General features: G+C 28.3%; 1 protein-coding gene across 1 annotated transcript; it reads right to left on the bottom strand.

The window, feature by feature from the left end:
* Positions 1-1,238: 1,238 nt before the first annotated feature.
* On the bottom strand, positions 1,239-26,669 carry LOC123300716 (excitatory amino acid transporter). Its single transcript, XM_044883345.1, has 9 exons — positions 26,363-26,669; positions 15,011-15,344; positions 6,037-6,079; positions 5,496-5,623; positions 4,984-5,272; positions 3,669-3,955; positions 2,824-2,958; positions 2,625-2,742; positions 1,239-2,082 (listed from the first exon to the last, which is right to left on the bottom strand). The coding sequence occupies exons 1-9, from the start codon at positions 26,568-26,570 to the stop codon at positions 1,960-1,962; spliced, it is 1,665 nt and encodes a 554-aa protein (XP_044739280.1). The 5' UTR covers positions 26,571-26,669; the 3' UTR covers positions 1,239-1,959.
* Between the last annotated feature and the right edge of the window lie 794 nt (positions 26,670-27,463).

Here is a 27,463-nt window from a genome sequence, read left to right on the forward strand (position 1 = left end):
AAAAATGGCTCGAATATGTATGAAGTCCAGTAGAATTAACTTTTCAGGAATACTTTCCAATGTTCCTCAGTAATTATTGTTATGTCTCACGGACTATTAATTAGTAATAAATATTGTTTGTTGCCGAATAATAGTCAGATTCTAGTGCATTTTTGTTTTGTTGTTAAAAATGACTCAAAAAATTTATTGATGTAAAATAATGAAGCGTTTGATGAAGTCATCACTGATAATGTTAAATACATGAATTTAATGTTAAATCGTTCTGGACAACATACTGGTAACATATTAATAAAATAATGCAACATATAATTAAGCTTAGTGAGACCAGGGGAAAAAAAATTAAATATCCTTTAAATACAAGTAATACAATAATTCTTAATGAAAATTTAAATTAAGCATTGTTTAAATTAACGAATATTTTGAATATTAGGTTTTTATAAATAAGGCATGGAAAAATTGCATGCTATTTATTAGCAATTTAAATCATAAGAAATCCTCATTAGCTCCATGCATGGCGAAACTTAATTCTAAATAACTTACTAATACTCAACGAATAAGACAGAAAAACGAGTATAATATTTCACTCTATGACTAATTACTAGTTCTCTATTTCAATTAGGTTGGTAAGATTTTTTTTCAATTTTCATTTACTTAATTATAATTATTTAAAAAAAATTAAGGCATTCTTGAATGACCGAGTAATCTAAAAATTGTTTACACTGCAAAATAAAATTATTCCTAGAAGTATTAAGTTGATACCACGCCTGTTGCTGATTGTTTCTGCAAGGAGCAAATGCATTTGGTTGTACCCGATTTACTTGTCTCGGCTAGGTGGGCAGATCTTAAGAATTGTTTTTTTATAAAGCTTAGAGGTGTAACGGTAGGTATACTTTTATTTGTGGCAGATTGATTCATTTATTGTTTTGATAAATTGAATGAAGACAATTATATGTTTTTTTACATTGATTATATGAATATAAATTTTGTTTTAAAATGGTCTTTTTATTGTTTTCATTAAAAAAAATTTACGTACAAAGTTTTTTTATGAACCCTGGCGGCCTTTTTTAACATTTATAAGAATGACATATATGATATACATGTATATTTTAAGATGATATGATAAAGAATATTGTTTTATTTGTATTATTATTGACTTCCGTTTGATTAAAAATTCATCAAAAGTTTTACATCCTTTATGTAATGAAAAATTTTTCTAAAAACTATATTTCTTGGAATCGATATGCTTTTAAATAGAGATGTGGTTAAATGATTCATCATAGACATATAAAATATATTTGTTGGAAAAAATATTTTATAAGTCCATGGAAACTTTTATGATGAAGAAAACACATAATAACACAGGTGGTCGGTAAAAGATCGATTAAAAAATAAATGAAGCATAAACAATATATGGAAACTAACATATTCTTAAAATGCATACATATAGTTGTTTTCATTTTTACCACTAGATGCCAGGAATGATCACTTAATGTTGCTTGAGATATCGAATTTTAAATCATTAAAGCCTCACCTCTTCTGACATTTAGTGTAATATGCCAGATTCCAATTATATTTAAATGTTTTGCAGTAAAAATGAATTGTTAATATTTTAGTAGGTTTAAGGTGGGTATTCTCTACTTATGCTTACCTACCAAAACATAATTAAAATATAAAAACAATGTCTTTGTTGGACATTTTCCAACCACCTTGCATATAGTAGGTAACAATTAACATGGACAGGGTTTTTAATCTAGGATGATAAAATATCACATTGAGTTCTATATAAATGGTTAATGTAAATGTATAGGTTATAATATCTGATTTTTTCAGTATCGGTAGTATATAGATTCCTTATAGTTAAGATCATTATAAATTATTGATTAATCGTATATTATTATAGTTATAATGTATATTATATCTGTTTTTTAGTAATTAAAAATTATTTGTTTCTTTTTTATATTATTTTTTACCATGGCGTAAATCTATAATCACAGAATTAGAATCAAGCACCTTTCCATTTGCTTCGAGATCGGATTGATGACGAGATAATATATGACCATTTGAAGTAACTGGTGTATGTTCCTGCAACATTTCAAATAATTTTAATAGAGTACGTTCGTTAGTGAAAAATAAATTATGTCACAAAAACACATTATTGTCTTATTATATTAAAATTAAAAGCCGTAATTTTTAATTTGCATGTCACGTGACCTAAAACACGAACCGCCATGATGTGATATCATATAGATCATCTTTTATATATTCAATATATGGCCGTAGCTCTACAAAATTTAATTGTCACGCAGTACTTTCGATAGGGAAAAATAAATTATGATATTTGATCAAAAATTAAATTTATGTAGGAATATACTTAAATGTTCTGATTTCGAGTCACAAAAGCACATTATTGTTTTATTATATTAAAATTAAAAGTCGTAATTTTTAATTTGCATGTCACGTGACCTAAAACACGAACCGCCATGATGTGATATCATATAGATCATCGTTTATATATTCAAAACTTGAGACGCAAAAGTTTGTAACAAAAATTGATATTTTTCATACCAGATTATTAATTTTAAAAATTTAGACAGGAAAGCTCAAAATGAATTTATAAAACAAACCTGGCTAACTTGGTAAGCAGCAGCATCACAGGCCATTAATTCTTTTTTAGACAAGCATTCAACCACAGCTGCCGCATAACAGTCACCTAACATATTATTTGTTGTACGAAAACGATCACTGAAAAGTAAACAAATTATTTTATCGTTTAAAATTTATGAAAATAATTTAAAATCACAGAATATGAAATAAAATACTTACACAAACCAATCAACAGCAAATAATAAGGATACGTCTTGAATTGGTGCATCTATAGCCGTTAGCACCATCAATAATAAAACTAAAGCTGCACTAGGAACACTTGCTGATGACAAAGAAGCAGCCGTTGAACACAAACTAAATAAAAAAAAAATTGGCTTTGCATAATTATATTGAGAAGCGGACAGATATTTCTAGTAAGCTGGGTAATGAACATGGACTCAAAAATAGTCTTGTTTATGCAATCTTTCATCATTGATCACCAAAGAAAATTTCTAAGCAGATGAATACAGTTGCGTTGTGAAGAGTCCTTGTTAAGAGTGCAAATTATAAGACATCGCTGCGATTTTATTCTTTATTATTTGCTTTAGTTCTTTCGTTCCTCGTTAGGTAAGCCAATAGCCAGATAGCCAGAAATTGTAAAAAATAAAGCCAGCAAACTAACTGAACAAGAAACACATGAAAAATCATATGAAATTTACGGATATATTGAAATTTACGGATGATATAGCGGCGTGGAGGAAGTCCCTATAGTGTTAATTTTGGGTACATTTAATTTACCGAGAAAGTATATAGGATATATACATGACTTTATAGTTTTGTGAAAGTTCCCTCCATATTCTGACTGTTTATTAAATTTATCATTTTTTTCATAACCATATTTCCTATGTTAGGCCTCAGATTGAAATTTGGTCAACAGATTTTTCTTTCTTTTTTCTCAGTTTATACAGAAAATGAAGAGGTCTGTAGCCAATTACACAGAACACTATGTATACAACACACTTTTTTAAGAGATATGCCTGCAAGTTGCCAACAAACAAGACATACATTTTTCTAATTCAACTTACCAAACAGTGATCATTTCACCAAAACCGATGTAAATACCATTCATTTGAGCAATAAAAATTGAGGCAATAGCAACGAATAAAGCTGTACCATCCATATTTATATTACAACCGATAGGTAATACGAAACGTGTGATGCGTGAATCAATTCGTAGTTTTTCATTTGCACACTTAAATGTTAATGGTAGTGCGGCAGCTGTTGATGCCGTTGCAAATGCTGTCAATAATGGCTGAACCAATTTTACATAAAATTTAAATGGATTTTTTCGTATAAACACAAAGTAAATCAACTGAAATTGAAAATAAAAATTGTTAAACTATATGCCATTTCAACGAAATTCTGTCTAAACAGTGAATGGAAAAAGCTCAGCAATTATCAAATTACTTTCAAACTGATCTAGAAAAAAAGCGTAAATTTTGTAGTTCAAGAGAGTAATAGCGTTAGGGACAACAGAGGGAGACGAAGTACGGTTTTTAAAAGGAAAGGAGGAGCTTCAAGTGATGCAAGTTCTTATTTCAATGGGTTTCCCAAGAGAATTTTGAAAAAACTGGCTACGTCTTATTTTCAAAGACGATAGTTTAAAAATTGTCGGCTTAAATATTTTTTGTTGCTTTAAGCGCAGAAAATCAAGCACGTGAAAATGAAGAGGTGAGGATTCTTTGTCTCTAATATGGCACACACTCACACATATCCATATATTGACATTCATTCACGCGTTTTTTCTGCTTTACGACTTTTAGCGTCATTTTCACGTTATTTATCGACTCTAATCCCCCTTGTGTGTGCGTGTGATTTTGTTGTGCTTTAAACAAATAAACTGACACTTTTAAATCATTGTAAGTTCGCGAAAAAATGTCTTTTTTCGCGTGTCGTAGTGTATTTTTCCAAAATCCTTTGTAATATGTTTTTAAAACTCTTTCCAATTAAGTTCCATTAAAAAAACATACTTCGTCTCCTCTGCCCGTTCTAAGGTTGCTGCGTGAGCGGTATTGTAGTCCTCTTGAATAGCCAAAATTTCGAAAATGAAAGCACAAAATCAGGCAACAACTTGGTATAATGACTAACGTCCCCAGTCAGTGTTGATGTTAAAAAAGGGGGAAGTTTGGAAAGTGTATGGGGGGGAGGGTGCTAAATTTCAAGTGCATAAATAGGAGTGAGAAGAGTTAAGAGGGTTCAGATTATCTTAGTCAAAGCGAGAGTGTGCAAGCTAGTTATCGTGAGAATTCATTCTCTTCATTTTACCAACATTGAACCGAAAATGCATTAGCATATATTAAGAAAAACTTAGAAAATAAAAATAAATATATTTATATTTACCTGCATGATAATAAATTGGTAAAATACGACCCCAATTAAAACGGTTGCTATAAACCATGCTAATTGTGACATCACTAATCCTAGATCATCCACATCTAAAATTTTGCCAGCAATTACACTGCTTATACCAAACGGTGTGAGCCACATAACACCCGATACCATACGCATAATTACTTCAAATATTGCTGTAAAAAAATCAATTACAACTTTTCCTTTTTGCCCCAATGTACCTAATATTGTTCCGAATACTAGGCAAAAAAATACAATTCCCAGCGTATTTGTACCAGCTCTGTGAAAATAAAAATGGAAATGTTTTAACCATGCCAGTAATAACGTAGCCAGTTTCTGTAAAAGTTTAGCTGATGGCAACATCGAGTTTTTTCTAATACTCACGATATCATTACGAATCTCCCAAACACTAAACTTTACATGTTATCGTAAGTATTCGGGAAAGCTCAGTGTAGCTATCGGCACATATCTGGCAGAAAACTAAATTCAAATTTGTAACAAACCTATATCGAATTTCTCGTTCTAAACCATCATCGATTGGCATAATCAAATTTTCTGTATTTCCTAAAGTTGTATCATTGAAACTGTCATTGCGAAAAATATTCTTTTTGGGTACGTATACAGTGTGGGCCTGAAAAAGAGACATTAATAAATTATTTGAATTTTTTTTTACTTTATATTTCTTATGTATTTTTTAAAAATCAATTTTTGAGTCAAAAATGTTGTGGCCCTTATTTTTTTAGTTCAATTTTTTAGAAAAAAGTTAACAATAAGTCATTTAAAAAGCATATTAAAAAAAATTTTATCATGCTCTAATCATTGGCTTTAATAAAAAAATTCTACATGCTAATTTAAATTTTAAATAATTTTGGCCATCGAAGAAAAATTTTGAAGATAAATTTTTAATATGGCTACGTCAGATAAATTGATGGAGATGTTTTTTAAATTTTTTAAAATTTATGAATCAGACAGACTTATTCTGAGTGTGTGTATAGGTTTTCGTTTTGCGAATTCAGTAAAACGAAACTGAATTCTAACACTAACCTGTTGAAAGGCAGCTTGGAATATGTTATCCGGAAATATATTTCTGAAATAAAATCAAAAAGTTATCCTTAACAAATCCTACACATTCCCATTCGTTTTTAATTAGCGTTCCCAAACACACATTTTTTAATATTATTAGAATTGTTAGTGTTTGATTATGATGGCGAAATATTTTTATGAAAAAGTTTATATGGAAAATTATCCATTCATTCTTACTTATTATAAATAATCAATACAGTTTAGAACAACATTAAAATGATGATAATTTAAATTAAGAGTTGACTGTAAAATTTTGAGCCTATATAATAAGAACAGCAAAATTTTATTAATTACTTGTGCTATTATTTAGAGTCGAGGTAATTATTGTTCGGAAATTTTCTGTACGGGGTAAAAATTTTATTTTTATATCTATTTCCAAATACATATTAGATATTATGAAGTGATATACCTAAAGTAAATTAAATTTCTGGATTTTTCCTGGAGCAAACGTGGGTCTAGATAGGGGCAATTACATACTCCAAAAAGTAAGGTAGTAAACTATTTTAGGTAATAAGCACACAATAGTCTCTAGCTAAAAAACATAAAGCAGTCGAATAATTCGTAGTTAAATTGGAATATTCCAAAATTTTTAAGATTTAGTCCAGTTTTTCAATAGGATAACCCTTAAGAAAATTCCAAAAAACTGGGAACTTTTTTTTTCTTCAAAAGCATAAAAAAGTTTATTTGACGATTAGATGAATATTTTTGGAATTTGCTCTAAAATAAAGGCTTTTCGTACAGGTTTTTTCTCGAAAATTACCTACAAAAATTGATAAATGAACCCGACTTTCAATTTTACAGCTTCAAATTTTTACATTCAGCTCTTAATGGTTAAAAACATGTTTATTTTTTTATTCCAACACTGATTATTAACTGAAAAACAAGTAGCTATTAAGTTAACTGATAATTACAGTGCAACCTCGATATAATAAATCGAAAGGGAACAAGTAAATATTTGTTATATCAAGTAATTAGTTAAACTGAGGCTTTTTATATTGAGGTTAGATTAGTCGAAAATTCGTTATAAAGAGGTTGTTCGCAATTCAAGGGGATTACGAAAAATTTGATAAGGAATTCGTTATATTAAGGTATGTTATATTAAGGTTGCACTGTATTTTGAATTAAGGAGTTTTATCAGATGAACTGAATGCAGTTGAATATGTCGATACTGCATGTAAATGGTGAAATCATGAGTACATATTTGTAGTTTTTCTGCGGCAAATCTTTGGTTCAAAAAATTCAAAATAATAATTTTTAACTTCTTTAGTTAAAATCGTTATTTTGAATTTTATAAAATATTCATTTGAACACTTTGAGTCAAAGTAGATATTTGTATCTAAAGAACAAGCCTATTATATTCACTGCTACCATAGTAAATATTTGTATGAATTACGTCACGAAATAAAATAATAAGGGTAAATAAAGCGTTACACTTATTCTTTCTTTCGTAAGCCAATTAGTGAATATTACGTCAAAACAAAACAATTAAATTTACATAAAGTGATTATTTAGAAATATATTTAGGTATGACATTCTGTTTTACGAATATATTTTACTCATTCTCTTTCCCATCTTTCTTTGTTTCCGTTCATTCAAATTATATTCGATTGTTGATATAAAGCAATCTTTAACACCGTTTCATATTTTGTGAATGCCATTAAACAAGAATATTTCAGATAACAGAGATCCACTTCGTTCGATTGTGCAAATCGTCCTCTGCTTATCAGAGATGGGAAAATAAACCTTTCTACCTTTCTACAACAAATGAGCTCTTTAACTTTACGACTAATTTAAAGTGAAACAAGAGTTAAATAATATTAAGAAAACTGAGAAAATGCTTTCTATTAATAAGTTGACTAAAATAATGTACATAATAATTTTAATTGTAATATACAACTCGATGTTATAAAGTAAGGGGACCCTCTACATCTATTCACATAAAATTAGTTTATTTAACAGATATCGGTCATCCCACGCTTTATAACATTTAATTTTACATTTCGATTGATATTGTTTTGTACGCTTAAGTTCACATAATTTAAAATTTTTCGCATGATTTCTTAGTTTCTTAAAACTATATTTTATATTTAGACTATTACGTTTCGTATACTTTCAAGTTCCGATATGGCATCGGATAATAACGTAGTATTGTATTGTCATCGATTCTTCATTCGTCTGTATAATTTCAGATTATTCCGGTGTCTAAAAGTGGGTAAAAACTGAATTGAAAAATTGCATTACAGTCCTTTAATCTACAGGTCAGTTATATAAAAGTGTGTTAAAAATAGTTTCTAGAGTTCTATTTTAAGTCTTTAAGAACTTCTTTTTTTTCTTTTTTTTTTTTTTATAATTAGAACAGAAATATTTTATAAAGCTTACACCTCGACCAAAATCTACGAGAATATTCTTAAACAAGCTTCTGGCATAATCCACTAATTCCACAATCTTTATTATAGCATAGAGAAAGGGATTAAAAATGAATTCATGAGTTTTAAATGGAACTTATGAAAACCAAAGAGAATTAATTTGAAGATACCTCATATGTATTTTGTCAATAGTGTTTGTCAACTTGTTAATTATAAGTTTCCGGCTAATTTAATTAATTAAATTAGGATTAATATAATTACAACGGCAATCTCATCCCGAAGTTGGCGGTTTCATATTGAAATAATAGTAAAAATACTTTCAAACAATTTCCTAACGATTGGAACAAGTACAGCTAAATATTTGTATTTACAATATAATGGGATTGAATTTAAAATATGAATTCATTGATACAAAATCACTGAAGTTAAATAAACAAAATCATTAACTTCTATGAAAGAGATTGATTTTAGTTTAAAGTCATGCATTTTATTGATGGAATAAAATTGTACCTTTTGGAAATGATGTAAATAAAGCGAATTGATGAATTAAAAGAAAATTTGTTTGTACTTGCTAAAAACAGAGGGTTTGGTTAATATGATCGCATATCAATAATGTATAGTTCATATGCGATTGAGCCAAATACATAAAGATAGTTGTTACTAACCATAATCATTTTTATAATAGGTATAAACCATATTTTTTGGAATAGCAAGCATCGGTCGCTGATTATCTCGCTGGTTCAAACCGACTCGAAGAATTTTTTTTTTTTAAATAAACTTATTAGCAGGTATAAACCTTTTTTATTTTTTTACTTGCTCATGTAGTTGTGACAATCATATCAGTATTTTTGTATAATTTTTATAAGTGGTAGAATCAATCAAAAAACGATTCTTTAAAACTGAGTTGCATTTCAAAACAACAATATTTGGAATTTGTTGGACAGAATATTACTTTCACACAAACAACTCATGCGTTTGTGTCAACTTCATCACTCAACCTCGTACGGTAGTAGTATCGCATTCGTGGTACCTTTCGCCATAATTGATCTCGCGATGAGGTTGAGACTCATATCACTTTGTATTAAGAATTTTTTTTCCCAGTGTAATAAAGAAAATCGATGCCACGTGGTTAAACGAGCGGTGGATAAAACCTCAATGTTTTGTAACATTAAAATATCGTTTCTCTATGAAGTTACGGAATTATATGTCAGGCAGCCAAGTTTCATACGAAAAAATTTAAATTACATTTAATTTCCCTAATTTGAGCTTTACCAAATATACTTTTTTAAGTAACGATTGCTCTACTTTTGAGATTTTAACTCTACCTTAATTGATAAAGGAGAATTACCATTTTTAAGTTGGTATGTATAGTTATAGCAAAAAGTTCATATAAAAAATAATTGAAATTTTTCTTTATAATGATTAGTTTTTCTAAAGATATTTATCTTTAATTTCTTTTTAAATAGTGAAAATAGATTGATAAATTTTTCTTCTTTCTTCTAATCGGAAACAATATTTTGCAAAAAACATGCAAATGATGGATGCTTTAAATATATTATTCATTTGATATCTTTAAAATTAATACAGTTTATTAACATAATAATTTTATAGTCACGCAAGTCACGGCACACACAATGTTGTTTTATTACATAATAATGTGACGGTACCACCGGGTAACATAAATATTATAAAACAATGCTTTGTACGTTAATGGAGCTAGTAGATGATACCAATTGGTAGCATATGGAATGTGCATTATTGCATGTTACTTTTACTTTTTTTGAATTCCATTATTAAAGTTCAAGAGTTCGAATTTTTTGTTTATAAAATATACCTCTCGAAAACTGATTTCTCATTAAACTAATAGAGTTTTCGAATTTATAAAAATAGGCGCCGTGAGGTTGGGTAAATTTTTTACAATTAAAACAATATTTAATTTTTTTACTGAGTGCAAAAAATTACAAATTGCCAGCTTTGCAATTTTTACACTTTGGATCTCATGTTTAGTTTTAAGAATTTCAAAATATTATAAAATATCATGTTTTTCAAATGACTTAAAATTACTGCGTTGGTGAGGTAATTACGTACAAATATTTAACTTGTATAATAATAATGGATTGAGTTTTATGCCTAAATGTTGAGAAGGTAAATTGAGAAGGCAATTCGGATATAGCATCATGTTGTACCACGGATACATGATTATAGACTTCGGATCAATAAAAATTACTTTCGAAGCGTTTAATAGGCAGAGATATCTATGAGAGAACCTATTAATTACAAATTATAACGATGTTCCTTCTAGCGTGAACAGTAAAGATAATAAATATATGGAGGAGAGGGTCTTCAAGTAAAATTGGTAGGGCTGATTCTAGGTAGCCTATGGTACATTATGATATTGTACCATGGAACACATTTCGTGCACCATGATTTTTCAAACGTTTTTATTGATAGTTTTTAACTATTTAAATTTAAAAAAAGAAAACCGCCTAGTATTTAAGAATAACAGTACCATAAATAGAAACAATTTTCAGTGAGATATGGTTTCTACACCTTCTCTTATATATTGATTTATTTTGATAGACATGTTATTGACTATTAAATATAGAATTGATGAACTTAACATTTATTGTAGTCGGTACAGTAAATAGCAGAAACAAGTAAAATTTTCGAATAATAAAAAGTGACAGATACTAAAATATATTCCAAAGATATTGATGTTATCTGTAGTATGACTGCTGAGCGTAGTTTTTTAAAATAAAAGAAGATAATTGACTTTGAACGCGAAAAGAGTAAACTTTCTGCCCCTTGATATTCGAGTTTTTGAGACGATTTGTAGCAATACATGACAATGGATGACGAGGGAGTATTTCTAGGGAGTAGGTATTTCAGTGTTGACTAAGATTCGCAGAAATTTACGAATGAGCTGAGTGGATAACAAATGAAAAAATTATTTTTCATTTTCCTGGACCTGCAAATATTTAAGGTTGACAATGCGGTATATATTGTCATATTTTTGATTGGCAGAACAAATTTTACATTTTCTAAAAAAGTCATTTTCTCATGAATGAAATAGTCTGAACTTTTGCCATTTGCAAATGTTATACCTAATTTTTTCCAATATTAGGCTCTTTTATAGAATTCATTCAGTAAACATAACAGAGGTTTTTGATGGAAAACCAATGTAAAATTTTGAGGGTAAAATGTTTCTACGTACCAAGTCATATATTTTGCAAAATAGAATCGCGTGATTGTTACCCATGCAAACATAAATTTTATATTTAAAAATCATGTCTGCATGATTGGTGGTAAACAGATCTACGTGGGTTGTTCACTATATTCACTCAATATATTCACAATTTATTACATTATATAAATAGAATCAAATTTATAAATTGGCATTAAGTTGTTTTTAAAAATAGTATTTTTAAATAGGTAATTCGATAATTTTTGCATGTCTACACTTTATTTGTCCAATATACCTTCAATTCAAATTAAAATCAATCACAATGTACTTTTGGCATTCGAAAATATTTTTTACTGGATTTCACTCGAAATTTCCAGTCTATAACTCCTGTAAATTGTTTCATTTCTATTGCTTTTAATAAGAATACTAATCACTAAAACTTCTTCTAAAAAGTAATTGAAATGAATGTAAATAAAAAGTATCCTTCTTATTAAAAGACCCTATACTTGTGACTCTATTGGAAGAAAATGAAGAATGTTTGAAAATATACGTTGACGGTACGTATAGATAAGGCATTACACTTGTTAGTAAAGTATTGACTTTCGTTTCGTTTCATAAGGCCACTATTTATATTACATCCAGGGCTCGATCTAGCTATTTAGCCGCTCCGGGCAAAAAATAATATTTGCCGCTCTTTACACTCATACCATATACAGAGTGTCTTTTTTAAGTTGACATATACTTGAAACCCGTTAGATAAATTAATCAAGGAAAACGCTTCAAAGAAAAATATTACTTTCAGAGGGACGTATCTTATGCCGCCAGCGAATTCGATATAAGTTTTCAGGTTCAATTAAAACCTTATTCTGATTCGTAACTGGCAAACATACGAACGCTTCAAATAAGAAAGCTGTTTTTTATAAATAGGCAAAAAAATTTTGTTTGAAACATTTTTTTGTGAACCGGATATTTTAGACAGAAATTGATAGCAAAAACCAAAATGGTCTTTATAGAAAAACGAACTACTTTTATTGGATTTATGGGAAATTTCTTTTCTAAGAGTGCCTAGATTTTACAGAAACAATTATACGAAATAACAATTTTGATACGAAAAACCAATTTTAGGTAAAACTTTTCAGTTTTTTTTTTTGCCTAAACGGAATGGTTTGCGTAAACTGTACGGAAAAATGTTCCGAACAAAAAATGTTACTTTTTTAATCAATAATAACTTTTAAATTTAAAATGTTCATCTATCGAGTATCAGTTATGAAGTAGAGTCAGCTTGAAAACCTAGGCCAATGTGCACTTACACACCCAACATTTTTCGTTTGTAGCATTTTTATCGATAAAAGTTATTAGTTTTAGAGTTTCGAGCATATGCCAACTTTAAAAAGACATCCTACAGGGTATATGTATTATATGTTCAGTTTCGCTTAAATACATTGCAATGGTGTTTTTTGGGAAAACACCATTTTTCGGAATAGCCCTGATCTTACTGAGTCCCGATTATCGAGATTACTGTATTTAATATTTAAAGAATTTGCCGCTCCGGATGGCTCCGGCAATAGACAGCTTATTTCTACCAGAGTGTGGAATACCTTTGAAGTATTAATTGCGATTATAGTTATATTGTAGTTAAATATACATATACGTTATAATTATAATTTTCATTTCTTTGAATCTATCTATAAAATTCATTTTGACATATTCTCTTTAAACCAATCGTTCAAGAACAAAAAACTATTCGTTACTTCAATTTATTTCTTGTTTCTTCGATTATTAATTAGGTAGATAATTTTAATTATATTATATTAGCCTAACTCTCAGATAATTCTAATTAAAATTTTATGAAAATAATAGTTAAGAAAATTTTCATATTCATAACTTCAAACATTAGGCTAGAGCTCTTACGTACGTTGAAATTAACGTACGTGATACATGATTGTTTAAAAAAACGCGGACTTAATGTATCGTTTGACATTACCCTAACTGAATATCGCGTTGTGTATTTAGTATAATCTCTGGTGGTTACTGAACATATATATACTCTATGTCATTAAAAACGTACTAGTTAAAACATTCTAAGTGTTATAATTATAACATTGCTTGTGATGAGCACACTCACAGATTGACTGACTGTTACAAATATATTGATGAGGACTTACATGGTTGATAATACCATAGTTTTAATAGAAATAACGAGTAGTTTTTTAAACAAACATATCCAGAAAAACTTTTGTAGTAGAATAGGTATATTATGCGAGATTCGAGTTAACACATTTAATGCTTAAACAAGTTTCGTGTACGATATGATTTTCTAAAAACTATATATTGAAACATGGATCTCCCGTATTTGCCATTGCTAAATTTTTTTGGCTTAACAGAACAAATTATCAATATAGTAGTTTACAATGATTTTCATGTAAGATTTTGTTTCTTAAAAATGAAGAAAGTTGACGGCTTGGTCTTCTATTTTCTTTTTCTTTTAGAATAGTACCTCGTTAAAAAACTTGTGAAAGCTTTAATTGTGTAAGAATATTTTAATAATTATCATCTATGCTGCTAATCATTACTAGTGATATTTTATTCATATTGGATGTAAAAGTTCTATTAAAGGAAATAAATACAAAAAATATGTCTTTTAGGATTCGATGGAGAATGGGGTAGGTTGAATATTATATATCGATTAGTTTTATAAGACCTTGATATATGTTAAAACTACCTCAAACAAACAGATTAAAAGTTTTTCGAATTTCATTGGGAAATTGTAAAGATTTCGAAATGTGAATAAAGGTAATCATCCTGGCAAAATAGGCAAAAAAGAAACTCATATACATATTTGTTCGATTCGGGTGAAATGGATATCCTTGTGGAAGTCTTAAAAAAGAAATAAAATGACTTGTTTTTGCGTGAAAATTTTTTCTCTCTGACTTAGCAGCCATGTGATTATAAAATATGATAAAACTGAAAATTCTAAAACAATGGACCCTCAATTTTTCACAATACTTAAGCCTTAAAAGTTTGATTTTTGCCATTTGATAACGGAGCTAGATATATGCCATTTGAAAAATATGATACACACCAATTTTATTGTGCAGAATTTAGTTAGCATTATGTTTGTTAAAGTTTGAGACACAGTGATATTTTTGTTGTAAAATTCGAAAAACAACAAGCGTGGACATAAATGGTACCAGAATATAATAAAATATAGAGACGTTATATAATATTGAAAATAATCTTTTTCCAAATCGATTCCTATAAAGACAAATTTTTTGGATTGTTATTTAGATGAGATGAAAAGATCTGATACAAAATCTTACCAATTCCAATGTCTTAAAAAAATAACACAAAATGAAACATAGTTTAATGTTTTTTTTGAACTCACCTGCCTAAATCAAGTAGACTATCCAATAAACTAACTTCACGATTTTCAGTACCTTCACCTAACGCATCTTTCATACCAGGATTTCCAGGATGTATCATAACAGCTAAAGCAACACCCAATATTGCATTGAATAAAGATGTTAAAAAGAAATAAATTAATGTTCTTAACGCAATTCTTCCATTTAATCGTGCATTCAAACTCGCTGAGCCAGCAATTAAACTTGCAATTACCAATGGTAATATCATCAATTTTAATAATCTCATAAATAATTCACCAGGATAAGACATTAACATTATTGTATTTGCGCTTAAATTTAATGGTCTGAGGCCAAAACCTGAAAAAGAAAATTAAAGAAGTTTAAGAAGTTTGCAAACAAAAGTTGATAAACATTGCCCACAAATTTTGTTTTCATTCATGTTTTTAAATATAGAATCAACCAGATACAATATAGTGTAGGCGCTGAGTGAGTGTAAATGCACACGAAACTTATTCAGTGCCTACACTAATATTACTGAGGTAATATCATCACAACATTGATCAATATATCGATCATCTGAGGAGTGTATTGAAACAATAATATTGGTTGAAAAATATTGAAGAAGACGGGTAATCTTTTATCAATATATTTGACAGACGCATGGATTGCCTATTATTCCCTCTTTTTCAGGGGATGCTATCTCTGCTTAAGTCACGATTCTAATTGATTATTTTGCTTCAAGTATATTGACCGTGCGCAGGTAGTTTTAATTGAAGATCCGTCAATATATTGAGCAGCAGCGTGGTTACCCAATAGCACACTCTTTCTTTTTTAAACGGTTATCCCAGACTTTACCAAATATTAAGTCAAAAATATTGAGTGAGGCTAGTGTTCCTAAAGGATATATATTTTAGCAAAATCCTTAAATTATATTATAAGTCAAATAAATTCATAGCCCGCATTAATATGTTATTTTTAAAGCCATAGTTAATAAACTGGTTTATGCCTTCTGCCTAACAAAAAGCTTGTAAACGTAGGCTATAGAAACTTTTATGATTAGAATTTTATGCTTTATGCGGTTTGCTTGCGGTTATTATGGAAAGTCCCATTTTCTTTATTTGGTATCTATTGAAAAAAAAAACATCGTTTATAAAAAATACATTTAAAAACAAATTCTCTGAAACGACGATAAACCAATACCTATGTGCGTGTAGAAAAACGATCAATAGTATATTAACAAAAGCAATAAATTTTGATAAACTCACAGGATAACACGTGTCAATTTCAATTTTAATTCATCGCTACATGTGTAAAAAACAGGTCAATAACCACTGGTACGGTGTAGTTAGAAAAAAGATTGTTTAAATATTTATAGAAAGAAAAATTTGCTAAGTGTGAATTCGATTCCTGCATCGATGGTTCCATACTTTATCACAACAAATAATTGCATTGCATAGTTAATCAGAGACTTAGATTATTGTATTACAAAAATGTTTCGTGAATTTTTTTGAAATAGCCCCGACTTGTCCTTGATTGAATTTGAAATCGGATTAACGAACATAAACCTGAACCTTAGGCTAATCTTATAAGTTTTTCTTGTTTTCGATAAAAATTAAAAGCACTTTAACTTGCTTGAATTTGCATACAAAATAAAGTGACTGTGAGTTGATAAAATTAAATTTAGAAATTAATAAATTAAAATAACTTATTATTTTCCTTAAATATCTGACTTCCTGAACTGATGTTAAAAATGAACGTTTTTTGTTTTCAAAGAAATTTTTTTCGTTTTTTGGAATCAGCTTTGAGACGAAGTTTATCTAAAAAAATTTCTGCACTTATTGACCTCTTTGATCGAGAGGTTTGGTATGAAATTAGAATCAATAGATAAACTTATTCAAAGCTATCCATAAATTTTCATCCTTCATCTCTTATCCAAATTTCACGCTTACGAGAAAACAATGATGTTTACGAAAAAATGTTTCAAACAAATGTTGTTTGTTGTTTACTTTTCTTCTATCTTTTATGGTATAAAAGTTGAGTCTTACGTATCCATGCCCAATTGACCTATGTTTCTCGTTTACGAAATTAAAGATTCTTTTTACGTCCTGAACAATTTTATAAAAACTTTTCGCTTTTACCTAATAAGGTATTTTTATGAACACTTTTACCAAAATTTTGTTTATTTCTGAGCATTATAAAGGGACTAAACTTAGTCCATTCCTAATTACATACGTTGGGTATAATTAGCATCTAATGATGATCTGATAAACCTAATCGCCTAAACAGAACAAGCACCTTTGGGTATGTACCGTAAACGGAATCCTAATAAAGTAAAAGTATTGTATTTTCGGAAATAAAATATTTCATTCATTTTAATTGTGTATACAGGTAAATTAATTATGTGTCGAAAATTACAAAAACAATATACTCATACATTATGTACATGTTACGTACATACGACAGTATTATCTACAGTACCTTCAAGTACACTGACCTATGACCTCGTCGTGCAGAAAATACAAAACGTATCATTATCTAGTTTTTTTTCAATAACTTTGTAAAAATTTCTACTGTAGTATTATTTTCCTGTACATAATTGTAGCGTGCATAAATGTGTGTTATTATTACTTGACCTGTGACACTATATACCGATATTAAAATAAATCGAAGCAGAACAAACACGCATCAGGAAATGCATGTTTTAGTTTCATTTTTTACTTAATTTTTTTTCTTTTCTATAAAATTTCATGTGCAGAAAACTCGACTTCGATAGTGTTAGTAAGATTTTTCATATCACTTATAGTTTTAAGCACATACTATATATTAAAATTATAATTAAACTAGTTTTTGTCCTTTAAATGCAAAGCGTATTTTCTTAACAATTAAGTTTCAAAAAAGTATGAAAAAATCTAACACATTATGTATCCAATTCAATTGTTTTACAAAAAAACACAAAAACGGTATTGAAAAAATATTAAGAATGAATGAATCACTTTAGCTATTTCCTTGTATTTAATTGTATCTCTTAAAATAGACCAGCAATAATCACCTAACATACCCTGGGCCCAGTATCTTTCAGAAAGGTATGGAAAGATGAAACATAAATGTTTAAAAGCTATGCTAGTATTACCTGAAGCCTTTGAGATAAAATTTCAAAGTTAATATTTATTTAAAAGTTTGAAAATAAAATGTGACAATTGTAATAAAAATGAAACAAATATATGATTGCATTTACTTATTGCCACTAAATAAAAACAATATGAAATGCACTGGAAGAATATGATTTTTATTTTATTTTGTAAACTAGTGTTAGTAGCCTATTTAATGCGTCATAATGCGGAAAACACAAGGCGTAAATACTCAAATTTTACATGAAAGATTTTCATAAAGTGCTCAATAGCTGTAATTTAGGTCAAGAAATCGTCTTACATATAAGTTTTTGCATGCAAAATGACGATTTTTACGGGAAAAGTTGTTTAAGATAAAAAAATCTTTAAAATAATCTTAATAATCTATATATATATATATATATATATATATATATATATATATATATATATATATATATATATATATATATATATATATATATATATATATATATATATATATATATATATATATAGGTATATATATCTGATTTCCCCTGTATTTATAAATCCTTCATGTCACCATAATTTCATCAGTATTTTTTTAAAAGCTGGATTAAAAAAATATGCGCACACAAGTCACAAAAAAGGATTTTACACAAAAACAAGAAAAAGTTCACATATATGCACAAAGAATTTTCATTTGCGAGACATTAAAGTAATAAATAAAAATATAAAAATATAGTATATATATATAAAATATAGTAAATAAGACGTAAATAATTTGTTATAAGGACTTTCTCAGGAAAATGAGTGTATGGAAATATTTGAGACTTACGTTTTAAATTTTGAGGTTGGATTTTGTTAGAACTTAAGAAAATTAGATGAAAATTAAAAGTAAACTTTTTCGATGTATACTTACCATAGTTTTTGATATATTGATGCGTAAAGATTTACAGAAAATCACTTATAGAAGAAATACTTATTTTCTTAATACAAATGCTATTTATTTCATCACTTTAAATGTCTTTTATGGAAAAATGAGTGCCGCTTGTTATAATTTTCTTTAAAGGAAAATATTTATCATACTTTTTACTAATGAATATTAGTTTTGCAAATCATCTTAAGAAAATTACCTTTGTTACACAATTAACCATATATAACCATGCCTTTAAAAACATGTATACGTATAATATAGGATTTAGGTATTTTTTAAAAACGCAAACTTTAAACCGTAATTGTAAGGGGTATTAAAAAATTTACCTACTTATAAAGAGCATAATGAGAATGTATATATACGCGATTTAAAGATGATTCTAAGAAAACGTGATTTTTTGGGAACGTCCTTAATGAACTTTTTTTTAAACATATTTATATATATCGGAGGTGAAATGGTTTGAATTCAAAAACATTGCTAATATATTATCTCGTTTTTATAGAGACCAATACTTATCCATAGATACGAAACGGAGCTTTTGAATTCGTTATTTAATAAATCTAGATGAAATTTGGATGAGGCATTTATATATATTGTATTTTGAAGACGGATATTAGTACTCTATACCGTTTGAAATTAGAACTATTTCTATAATTTTGGAACTTTAAAATTATTTTGAATTTTAAATAGAAAAAAATTTGTAAAATAGTCTAGTTCGGTAATTAATTTTAAATTAAAAATATCGCTCATTAATTATTAATTTTCATATACAAACTTATTGAAGTAAATTGAGTTGTCAAAATTCATAAAAATAATTAATTAATAAATTTAGTTAATCAACTCAAGTATATATATTTTTTTCTGTATATGTAGTTTCAACCATAGTCGATAAATAAATATATTGCTATATTAATTATATTTGGTTATGCCTTTAGTTTCAACTGTTATAATATTGTTTCAAAAATCTATCGTTTTAAAAGCTTTTTCTGAACCTTCTGAAAAACAAACACAGTTTGGTAAGTAATGTAACAAAAGTTCAAAAGTTATAATAAAAATGGCTGTTCATAATTCTAAAATGTTTTGTAATATTACAAATTTACTTCATAAATAATAGATAAGTTTGATTATTTTACAAAAAAAAGTTTATTTCATTAGAAAAATGTTTGTAAAATTACAAAGTTAGAAAGTTAGAATAATTTTTAAAACAAGGTGGCAAGATTTTTGAAAATATTGACAATATTTCAGTTTTTATGAGATTGGATTGATGCATAGTTTGCTAAGATCGTGAAATTCTATAAAATATGATTTGATATCCTCCGAAGACATATGAAAATTAATATCATTCTTTATTGTAATGTTGCTTTGAAAATAGTGCTTATTATGGTTTCTTAAGTAAGAGTTTAATGTGAGGAGATTTTTCATTGGTTATTGAGTCCGCCAAATGCAATACGACTTATGACTGTAAAATACCAAACTTTAAGTTATTTAAGTCTTTTGATTGACATCAAAAATAGCTAAAATCGATTGTTATAAATTCTATTTTGCCAATGATGAAGAATGGTAATGTAGCTAAATATGACGACAATATCTCAAGTTTTACTTGTGGACTTTTAATATTTATTAAAATTTTGGTATGCATAATACATAGACATGGCGGTTACATGTGAACATCTATAAGAAAGAATTAAAATTTTTAAGTACAAATAAATAAAAATGTATTACGTTTTTAAACCAATATATTAATTGATCTATAATAATAAATTGGGGTTAATTAATGTTAAATATTTTGAATTATAAATAAATTTTAAAAAAAGTGTGTATTAACACAAGATCAAATTATCAATTAAGCAATTCATTTGTGGAGTTTTAGAATTAGATATTTACTTTTAATCTAATCAAGGAAATGAAATTTTTTCGATTTTCATCAAATATATGTTACAATTTCAAATGTAGTATTTTAAAATAGCAAACGAGAAATAGGTAACGAGAATTTTCAATAATTGTAAATATTTACAAATATCTATTGATACGTTATTCGTTCCGTAAAGAGGTTAATCAATCCTATAAAATTATTTTGGATAAATCATAAATGAAAGTGTCGGCTGAGGCGCAAAAGGAGTAGTTCTTGGAACGAATTTAGAAAACATACCCACCCGTTCCCGTTAACCTTCGATGCAATTCAAAAATCTATAATTTCGGATAAAATACGACTAAAAATACCATTTTGTAACAGATTAATGGGGTGTGAAATTAATGAATCACCAAATTAAGGGAAATAAAATTTAGAAAGGTAAATTATATAGTAGGTATAGTATTATTGGGAAGATTATTATACAATTTCCTTAGCTTCGATCGTGCGTTAAACGCTGGCAAAAAATTAGCATGAATTGTCGCTTAAAAAAATAAAAATAAAAACGATTTCATTATCTATTAATCATTACACGGATTAGGCAACTGTCTAGGACCCTTGCATTTGCAAGGGAAAGGTTACAAGAGAAGAAAACTAATTTATAAGAGAAGGGCGCCAAGTGACTTATGAAGACCAAAAAAAAAATACGTCCCCGTCTAAAGCAGAGCTATCACCATTAGAAAATTTTTGTTATTGCTTTATAACAAATTAATTTAATTGACAACAATTAAATTTTCACACTGACAATGGTTTAATTAAGCCGGTCCTTTCACATTAAGAACTATCTACCTATATGTTGGTCATTTAAAAGCCCAGATTGTATTGTTCCATTCCATTTTCTTTTAACTGGTAGTGCCTGCTTGCATGCCAAAAAAATGGATCGATTTTTAACCCTTTTCCCGTGATTTAATCGAGCTGGAACTTTGAAAATAAATTCGTAGCGTCAATAAAAATTTAAAAAAATTTTCGTTTAAGAAAATTTAAACAAGGAAGGAAGTAGATACCCTTAAACGATAAGCTTATGTCAAAATCTACAAATTACGTGTAGGAAATAAAAACCTACGCATTACTAAGAATTAAGTAATAAATAATTATTTTATCAAGAATTAATTACGTAAAAGGTATTCGTCTAATGAAAAAAATTTTTCATATTGTAATAAATTAGTTTTTCCGAATACTATTTATTCATCGGAGGTGTGTTTTCCCCTGGAAATATAGACTCATGCACTGTATCGAAGTTCTATGGAACAAGTTTCTAAGGCTATTACACATCTACAAGTCCTTTAAATTGAGTGGTTTAAATTGAGAGTTTGGCAGTGTCGATTCCTGTTCTATTATGTAGATATTTCATATTATCAAAACAATGAAAAAGCAAAAATCCCAGTTCAATAAAGCGTATCTAAAATAATAAGATGAGAAATAAATAATAAGAGACATTTCATAAAGGAGAAATATGACTTAAACGATGGTGCTGTGTTGCTCAAAAGGTTTGTTTTTAATCTAAAAAACATACTAATAATTTAATTATACATAATATGACACTGTTTTATATGTAATAATACCTATATTGCACAATCATTATTAGGGTATTTATTTCCATGAACTAATTAACTTAAAAGTTTATCATTAGTGAAATTAACAAAAATTATACAAGAAGTTTCAAAAGAACTGCTTCTTAGTCGTGTGTGTTTTAAAATAATTCGATTTATGGTCATATGATGTTGTTTGGGATCTATTAGTCTGTGATATCAATGTATGTTTACTTCCTCATGTCTACTTCTTAATATTAATAGAGGAACGCCTTTTTATCGGCTTGCTTATCAAAATACCCACAAGTATTTTTAGTTGAAATTAAAAAAAATTTATAGTTTCTTTCAAAGACAGCCTTTGTCCTAAAATTTTTGTATTGCTTCAAAAGACGTGCGTTATCGAGCCAAAACATCGTGTGAAATCAATTTTTGGATTAAATCAATAACTACGAAAATATGAGGAAGATTTAATTCTACAAATAGAAAGAAAAGAAAATAACATACTTGGTGACGTCATAACCTGCAATTGCCATAGAGACTACATATGAAAAGTTGTTTTGCAAGAATATGATAGAAACAATTATTTAATTGCCTTATATATCTTATATGTTTATCAATCGATTTTAATTTTGATTTTAGATCTTGTTATTTATACTCGCACATTTTCAAATTTTAACGAAAGATACATTGAAATCGACATCAGGACCAATGCCTATCACTTATCTTTGCCAATAAACAGTGCAAGAAAATGCAAATTAATTAGAATCATAGTTAAAACCTCATTAATATATCAAACTTACAGAATACGATATGTTAAACAATTTTCTCAAATTATTAAAATTTTACACAGCTATCTGCATATTTGCGAAAAGTAAATCGACAATCTTGTATAGAGTTGATCATAATCCCACGACCAATAGTCTCATGATAACCATTGTAAAATATAATACAGTATTAGTGTTTTGCATCCGAAGGGCAGCCAAGGGAACTCTATTACTAAGATTCTGCTACCCGCCTGCTAGTCCGAACGGCTCTCTTTCAACGAACTGTACCTCAGAGATTGTAATAATTAGACAGCTGAAATTTTTACAAAGTGTGATTAATATTACCGCAAATAATAAAACCAAGAATTACTAAATGGCAGCCATGCTACCTTTTGTAGCATTCTATCTTTTACAATCCTTATTGTGTTTGCTCGACTAGCAACTTGACCGGCTATATTTAACTTAAATATTATTTTTAAATTTTAAACGTTAAAAAATTGATTTTGCTCTGTCAAGTGGTTAAACTATGTCAGGTTGTTGATTTCTTAATCAATTGTGCAAAAATTACAATTGTACATTTTCAATCGGTATGAAGTTATTTGAGCAAATTTCTGAACAGTTCTTAATCTGTTATCTTTATCAATCCTCAAAATGATAGGCAGAAACAAACAAAAAAATTGCGTTTCATTCAATACTCACGGTCAAATTGACCACAACAAATTTTCTTGAATAATAACTAGATCAGGGTTCTCAACGTAGGCGATAACGCCACTTTAGGGGCGTCAGAGGCCTGAATAGGGGGTGGTAAGTCTAATCTGTATAGGATAAATATAGGTAATAGGCTAATATAACACGCTTTCGGGATGCGGAGAAACAATTAGATTCTCGAAGTGGGCGGTAGACGAAATAAGTTTGAGAACCTCTGAGATAGATAAATAGAATAGTTGCTGATATTATTTTTGTAGTTAAGAATGTGATACAGAAGTAATTTAAAAGTTGCGCGTTTAATCGCTGGATAAATTTGAGTAAGGGAAAAGGAAATCCTTCTTATTGGTCGGTTGGAGGAGTGATTCAAGTATAAAAAAATCATGTCAGTTTTCATCAAAGGGCATTTCATCTTTTCTTTTGCCATACTTGAAGATTTCTAGTATATTTGATTAAAAAAATTTTATTTTCAGCTGTGAAACAAACTGCCCGCTTGTCGGCTTGCCAAGAAAAAAAAACCTATTACCAATTATTCCTGTATGGATATTATTTCACAAAATTATTAATTAAAGCATAGAAATTGGCACTTCGAAAATAATAATTTAAATATGACATAAACATTGAATATTTAAAAATAATTATTTTTCATCGAATTTCATAAATGAGCTTACTTAACTAATTACAAAAATTCCGTTCAATCTAATAGTTTAAATTTGACACAAACACGTGCTTGCTAGCCTGAAGGAAATAATAATATATATTTATCATATTTTCTTTTTTTATCCAATTTACGAACTGTAACAAGTCGATAATATGCCAAGAATATAAAAATATATAATATTTGGCCATAAAACAAAAAAATTTTTTTAAATTAAATATTTTTTGAAATTTTAAATAGTTCAAGAAGGTATTGCCACTACTAGTTTTTTACACTTTTCTAAAACATATTATTCCGAAGAATTTTTTGTAAATTGTACTTTTCTTGACTAGATTTTCCCTTATAATAAAAAACTTTTGAATGTTACAAATCCCCAACAGCCCTAGCCCAATGCAATAATATGCCTTTTTGAGGTAATAATGCTATTCACACATCTACAAGTAAATTGACCTAGAAGGTGGAATATTTGTGTGTAAACCTGCGTTCTCCCTTTTTCGCTTTGTTATGTAAAAATTTCATGATTTCAAAACCAAGATAAAAATCTCATTTCAAAAAAACGTATCTAAGCTAATATACTTTTTTTGAAAAGGTACGTTTCCCTTATGCCAATAAACTTATGACGGTAAAGAATCTGATTCAAATTGATAAACTCTAGTTTACTGATTGGTCTCGCAAGACTTGTAAAACAACATTTCCTGGGTGGCTTAATATTTTTATACAAAGGCCCAACTTCCACCCTTAAGATTATTGTACAGTTTCATTTCAATCAAATGTACAGATACATACAAATAAGTTATAATTTTTTTTTCTATATTCAAAGTCCTTTAAAATTTTGAAGTCGCAGGTGAAACTGTGCTTCTTGCAGAAATAGTATTTCTTGACTGGTTTCCCTTCAAAGTTGAAAAATAAGCAAGTTTCATGTAGCAAAGTCAGTATTTATGATTTAGTAGAAAACAAAACTCTTTGCAAGAGTCTTGCTGCAACTTCAGAAACAAGAGTAAGTGTGCAAGACCATCACCTTTGAGTTTTGTTTCTATTGTCTTGTTTATGACTACTCTAGTTGCTTTATTTTTTGTACAGGGTATTACGAAATATGTGAATGCTGTGTAATACTACATTGTTCAAAATAGACTCTGAATCTGTAATGAAGTGGAATAAAACCATTGAATACATACATAATACATAATACTCTACAAAAGGGATGAAAATGGTTATATTTGTACTGCACCTTGTTTCAAAAATAGCCGAAAACACGGAAATACCAATTGCAAAACTTAACTACCATTGACGCAATGATAGGTAAGAAAAATAAAAGAGTTTTGACTTCATTATGAACTATAAAGGTGTCATCTATTATCAAATAAAAATCTATGAAGAAGGAAGAGGCCATTATCTATTTATATTAATTTTTATCCTACAACTCTAACAATATATTAATTGTTTTGGTAGTTTTTATTGATTGTGTTAGTTGTATGAGTCATAGACAAAATAAAACAATTTTTTAATAATCATTTTGTGATTTGCTTCCGTTAGTATTTAGTGTACTTTAATTCACAGAAATGGGCAAAAATCCTTTCCTTGATGATACAAGTTACGTAGGTACCATACTTTTTAAACATTTTGTACATATTAGTTATTTAGAAAATGTAAATTGATTAATGGATTAAAAATAATATTAAAATTTATAAGGCTTCTCAAATCTTTTAAACATAAATATAAACAATATTTCTGTGCTATAATAATAAAAAGTTAAAGCTTAAAAAAATAAATATAGAATTACTTACCTAGAATAACTCCAATTAAAACCCCAGACAATGTAACAATGAGTAATAAATTTTCGGATAGCCATTTTCGTATGCCGGTCAACTCCCTGGGCGCTGAACTATCCACCGTGGTGTTACGCGGGAGCTGCGTCCCCTCGCCGGCCTCTGGGCCACTAGCCGGGGCCATTTTCGCAAACAAGTACTCTGAAAAACGTGACGATTTTTCCATCTTAATTCCAATAAAGTTAAATAGAAATTACGATGGTGATTATTTATAAAATCAGTAAAAAATAATCTTTCCGATTTCTTTGCCGTTTTGGTAGTTATAAATTTATAATATTTTAGTATCAATAAAAAATATTCGCTATATAACTAGCGAAATTTAATGAAATTTCCAATTATTTTTATATAAAAAACTTGACGTTCAAAAATAGTTTTTTAGTTTCACTTTAATTTAAAAACAATTATGGGTGACAATTTTTAAGTAGACAGATTATATCCAATATACTAATGAAAACTGTGATAGCAAATAAACTTTTTTTGAGTTTTATTGTTTACTAGATAGTAGCTCTTCCCGTAATGTGGACTCGTTTATATCATTAAGGAACGGTATTTAAATTTCCATGTTAAAAGCATCCCCCGCCACAATATTTCTACTACGTTACAAAATATATGTGTGCATATATATATATATATATGTGTACAAAGCGCGCGCGTTTATTGATCGATCTGTTACAAGTCTTAGCGGCTTGACCCCCCTCAACTTAAATTCGTATATACAACTTTTATCTATGACAGGGGTACTAAAATTGCATTTATATCGTAGGATAGGTGGGTGCATTTCATATTGTCATCTTTTTCTTTGGCATATATCCAATAATTTTGGATAATATCATTTATACCTAAAATTGATGTAAACATTTATTACGTGGGTTCAATAATTCATTAATAATAATATTTTAAATATATTTGTTTCCAGACGTACTAAATATTTCAATCAATGCAATAGTATGCAGTCAATAGTTCCTGCACATACAAAGCATTGCAATACTTTTCAATATAGGCATATTTACGACTTCTTCATCCTGTATATATCCCTAAGGATTTTTATTGTGTGTCTAT

Source organism: Chrysoperla carnea, chromosome 1 (genome assembly GCF_905475395.1).
Source record: "Chrysoperla carnea chromosome 1, inChrCarn1.1, whole genome shotgun sequence".
Taxonomy (NCBI): domain Eukaryota; kingdom Metazoa; phylum Arthropoda; class Insecta; order Neuroptera; family Chrysopidae; genus Chrysoperla; species Chrysoperla carnea.

What these genes read in the sequence shown, in the direction of transcription:
- LOC123300716 (XM_044883345.1), bottom strand. Translation starts at nt 26,570, where the DNA reads ATGGAAAAATCGTCACGTTTTTCAGAGTACTTGTTTGCGAAAATGGCC. An exon ending in ACCAATTTATTATCATGCAG is followed by an intron (nt 3,956 to 4,983) that starts GTAAATATAAAT and finishes TTTCAATTTCAG; the next exon opens with TTGATTTACTTTGTGTTTAT. An exon ending in TTTGCTGTTGATTGGTTTGT is followed by an intron (nt 2,743 to 2,823) that starts GTAAGTATTTTA and finishes TTTACTTTTCAG; the next exon opens with TGATCGTTTTCGTACAACAA.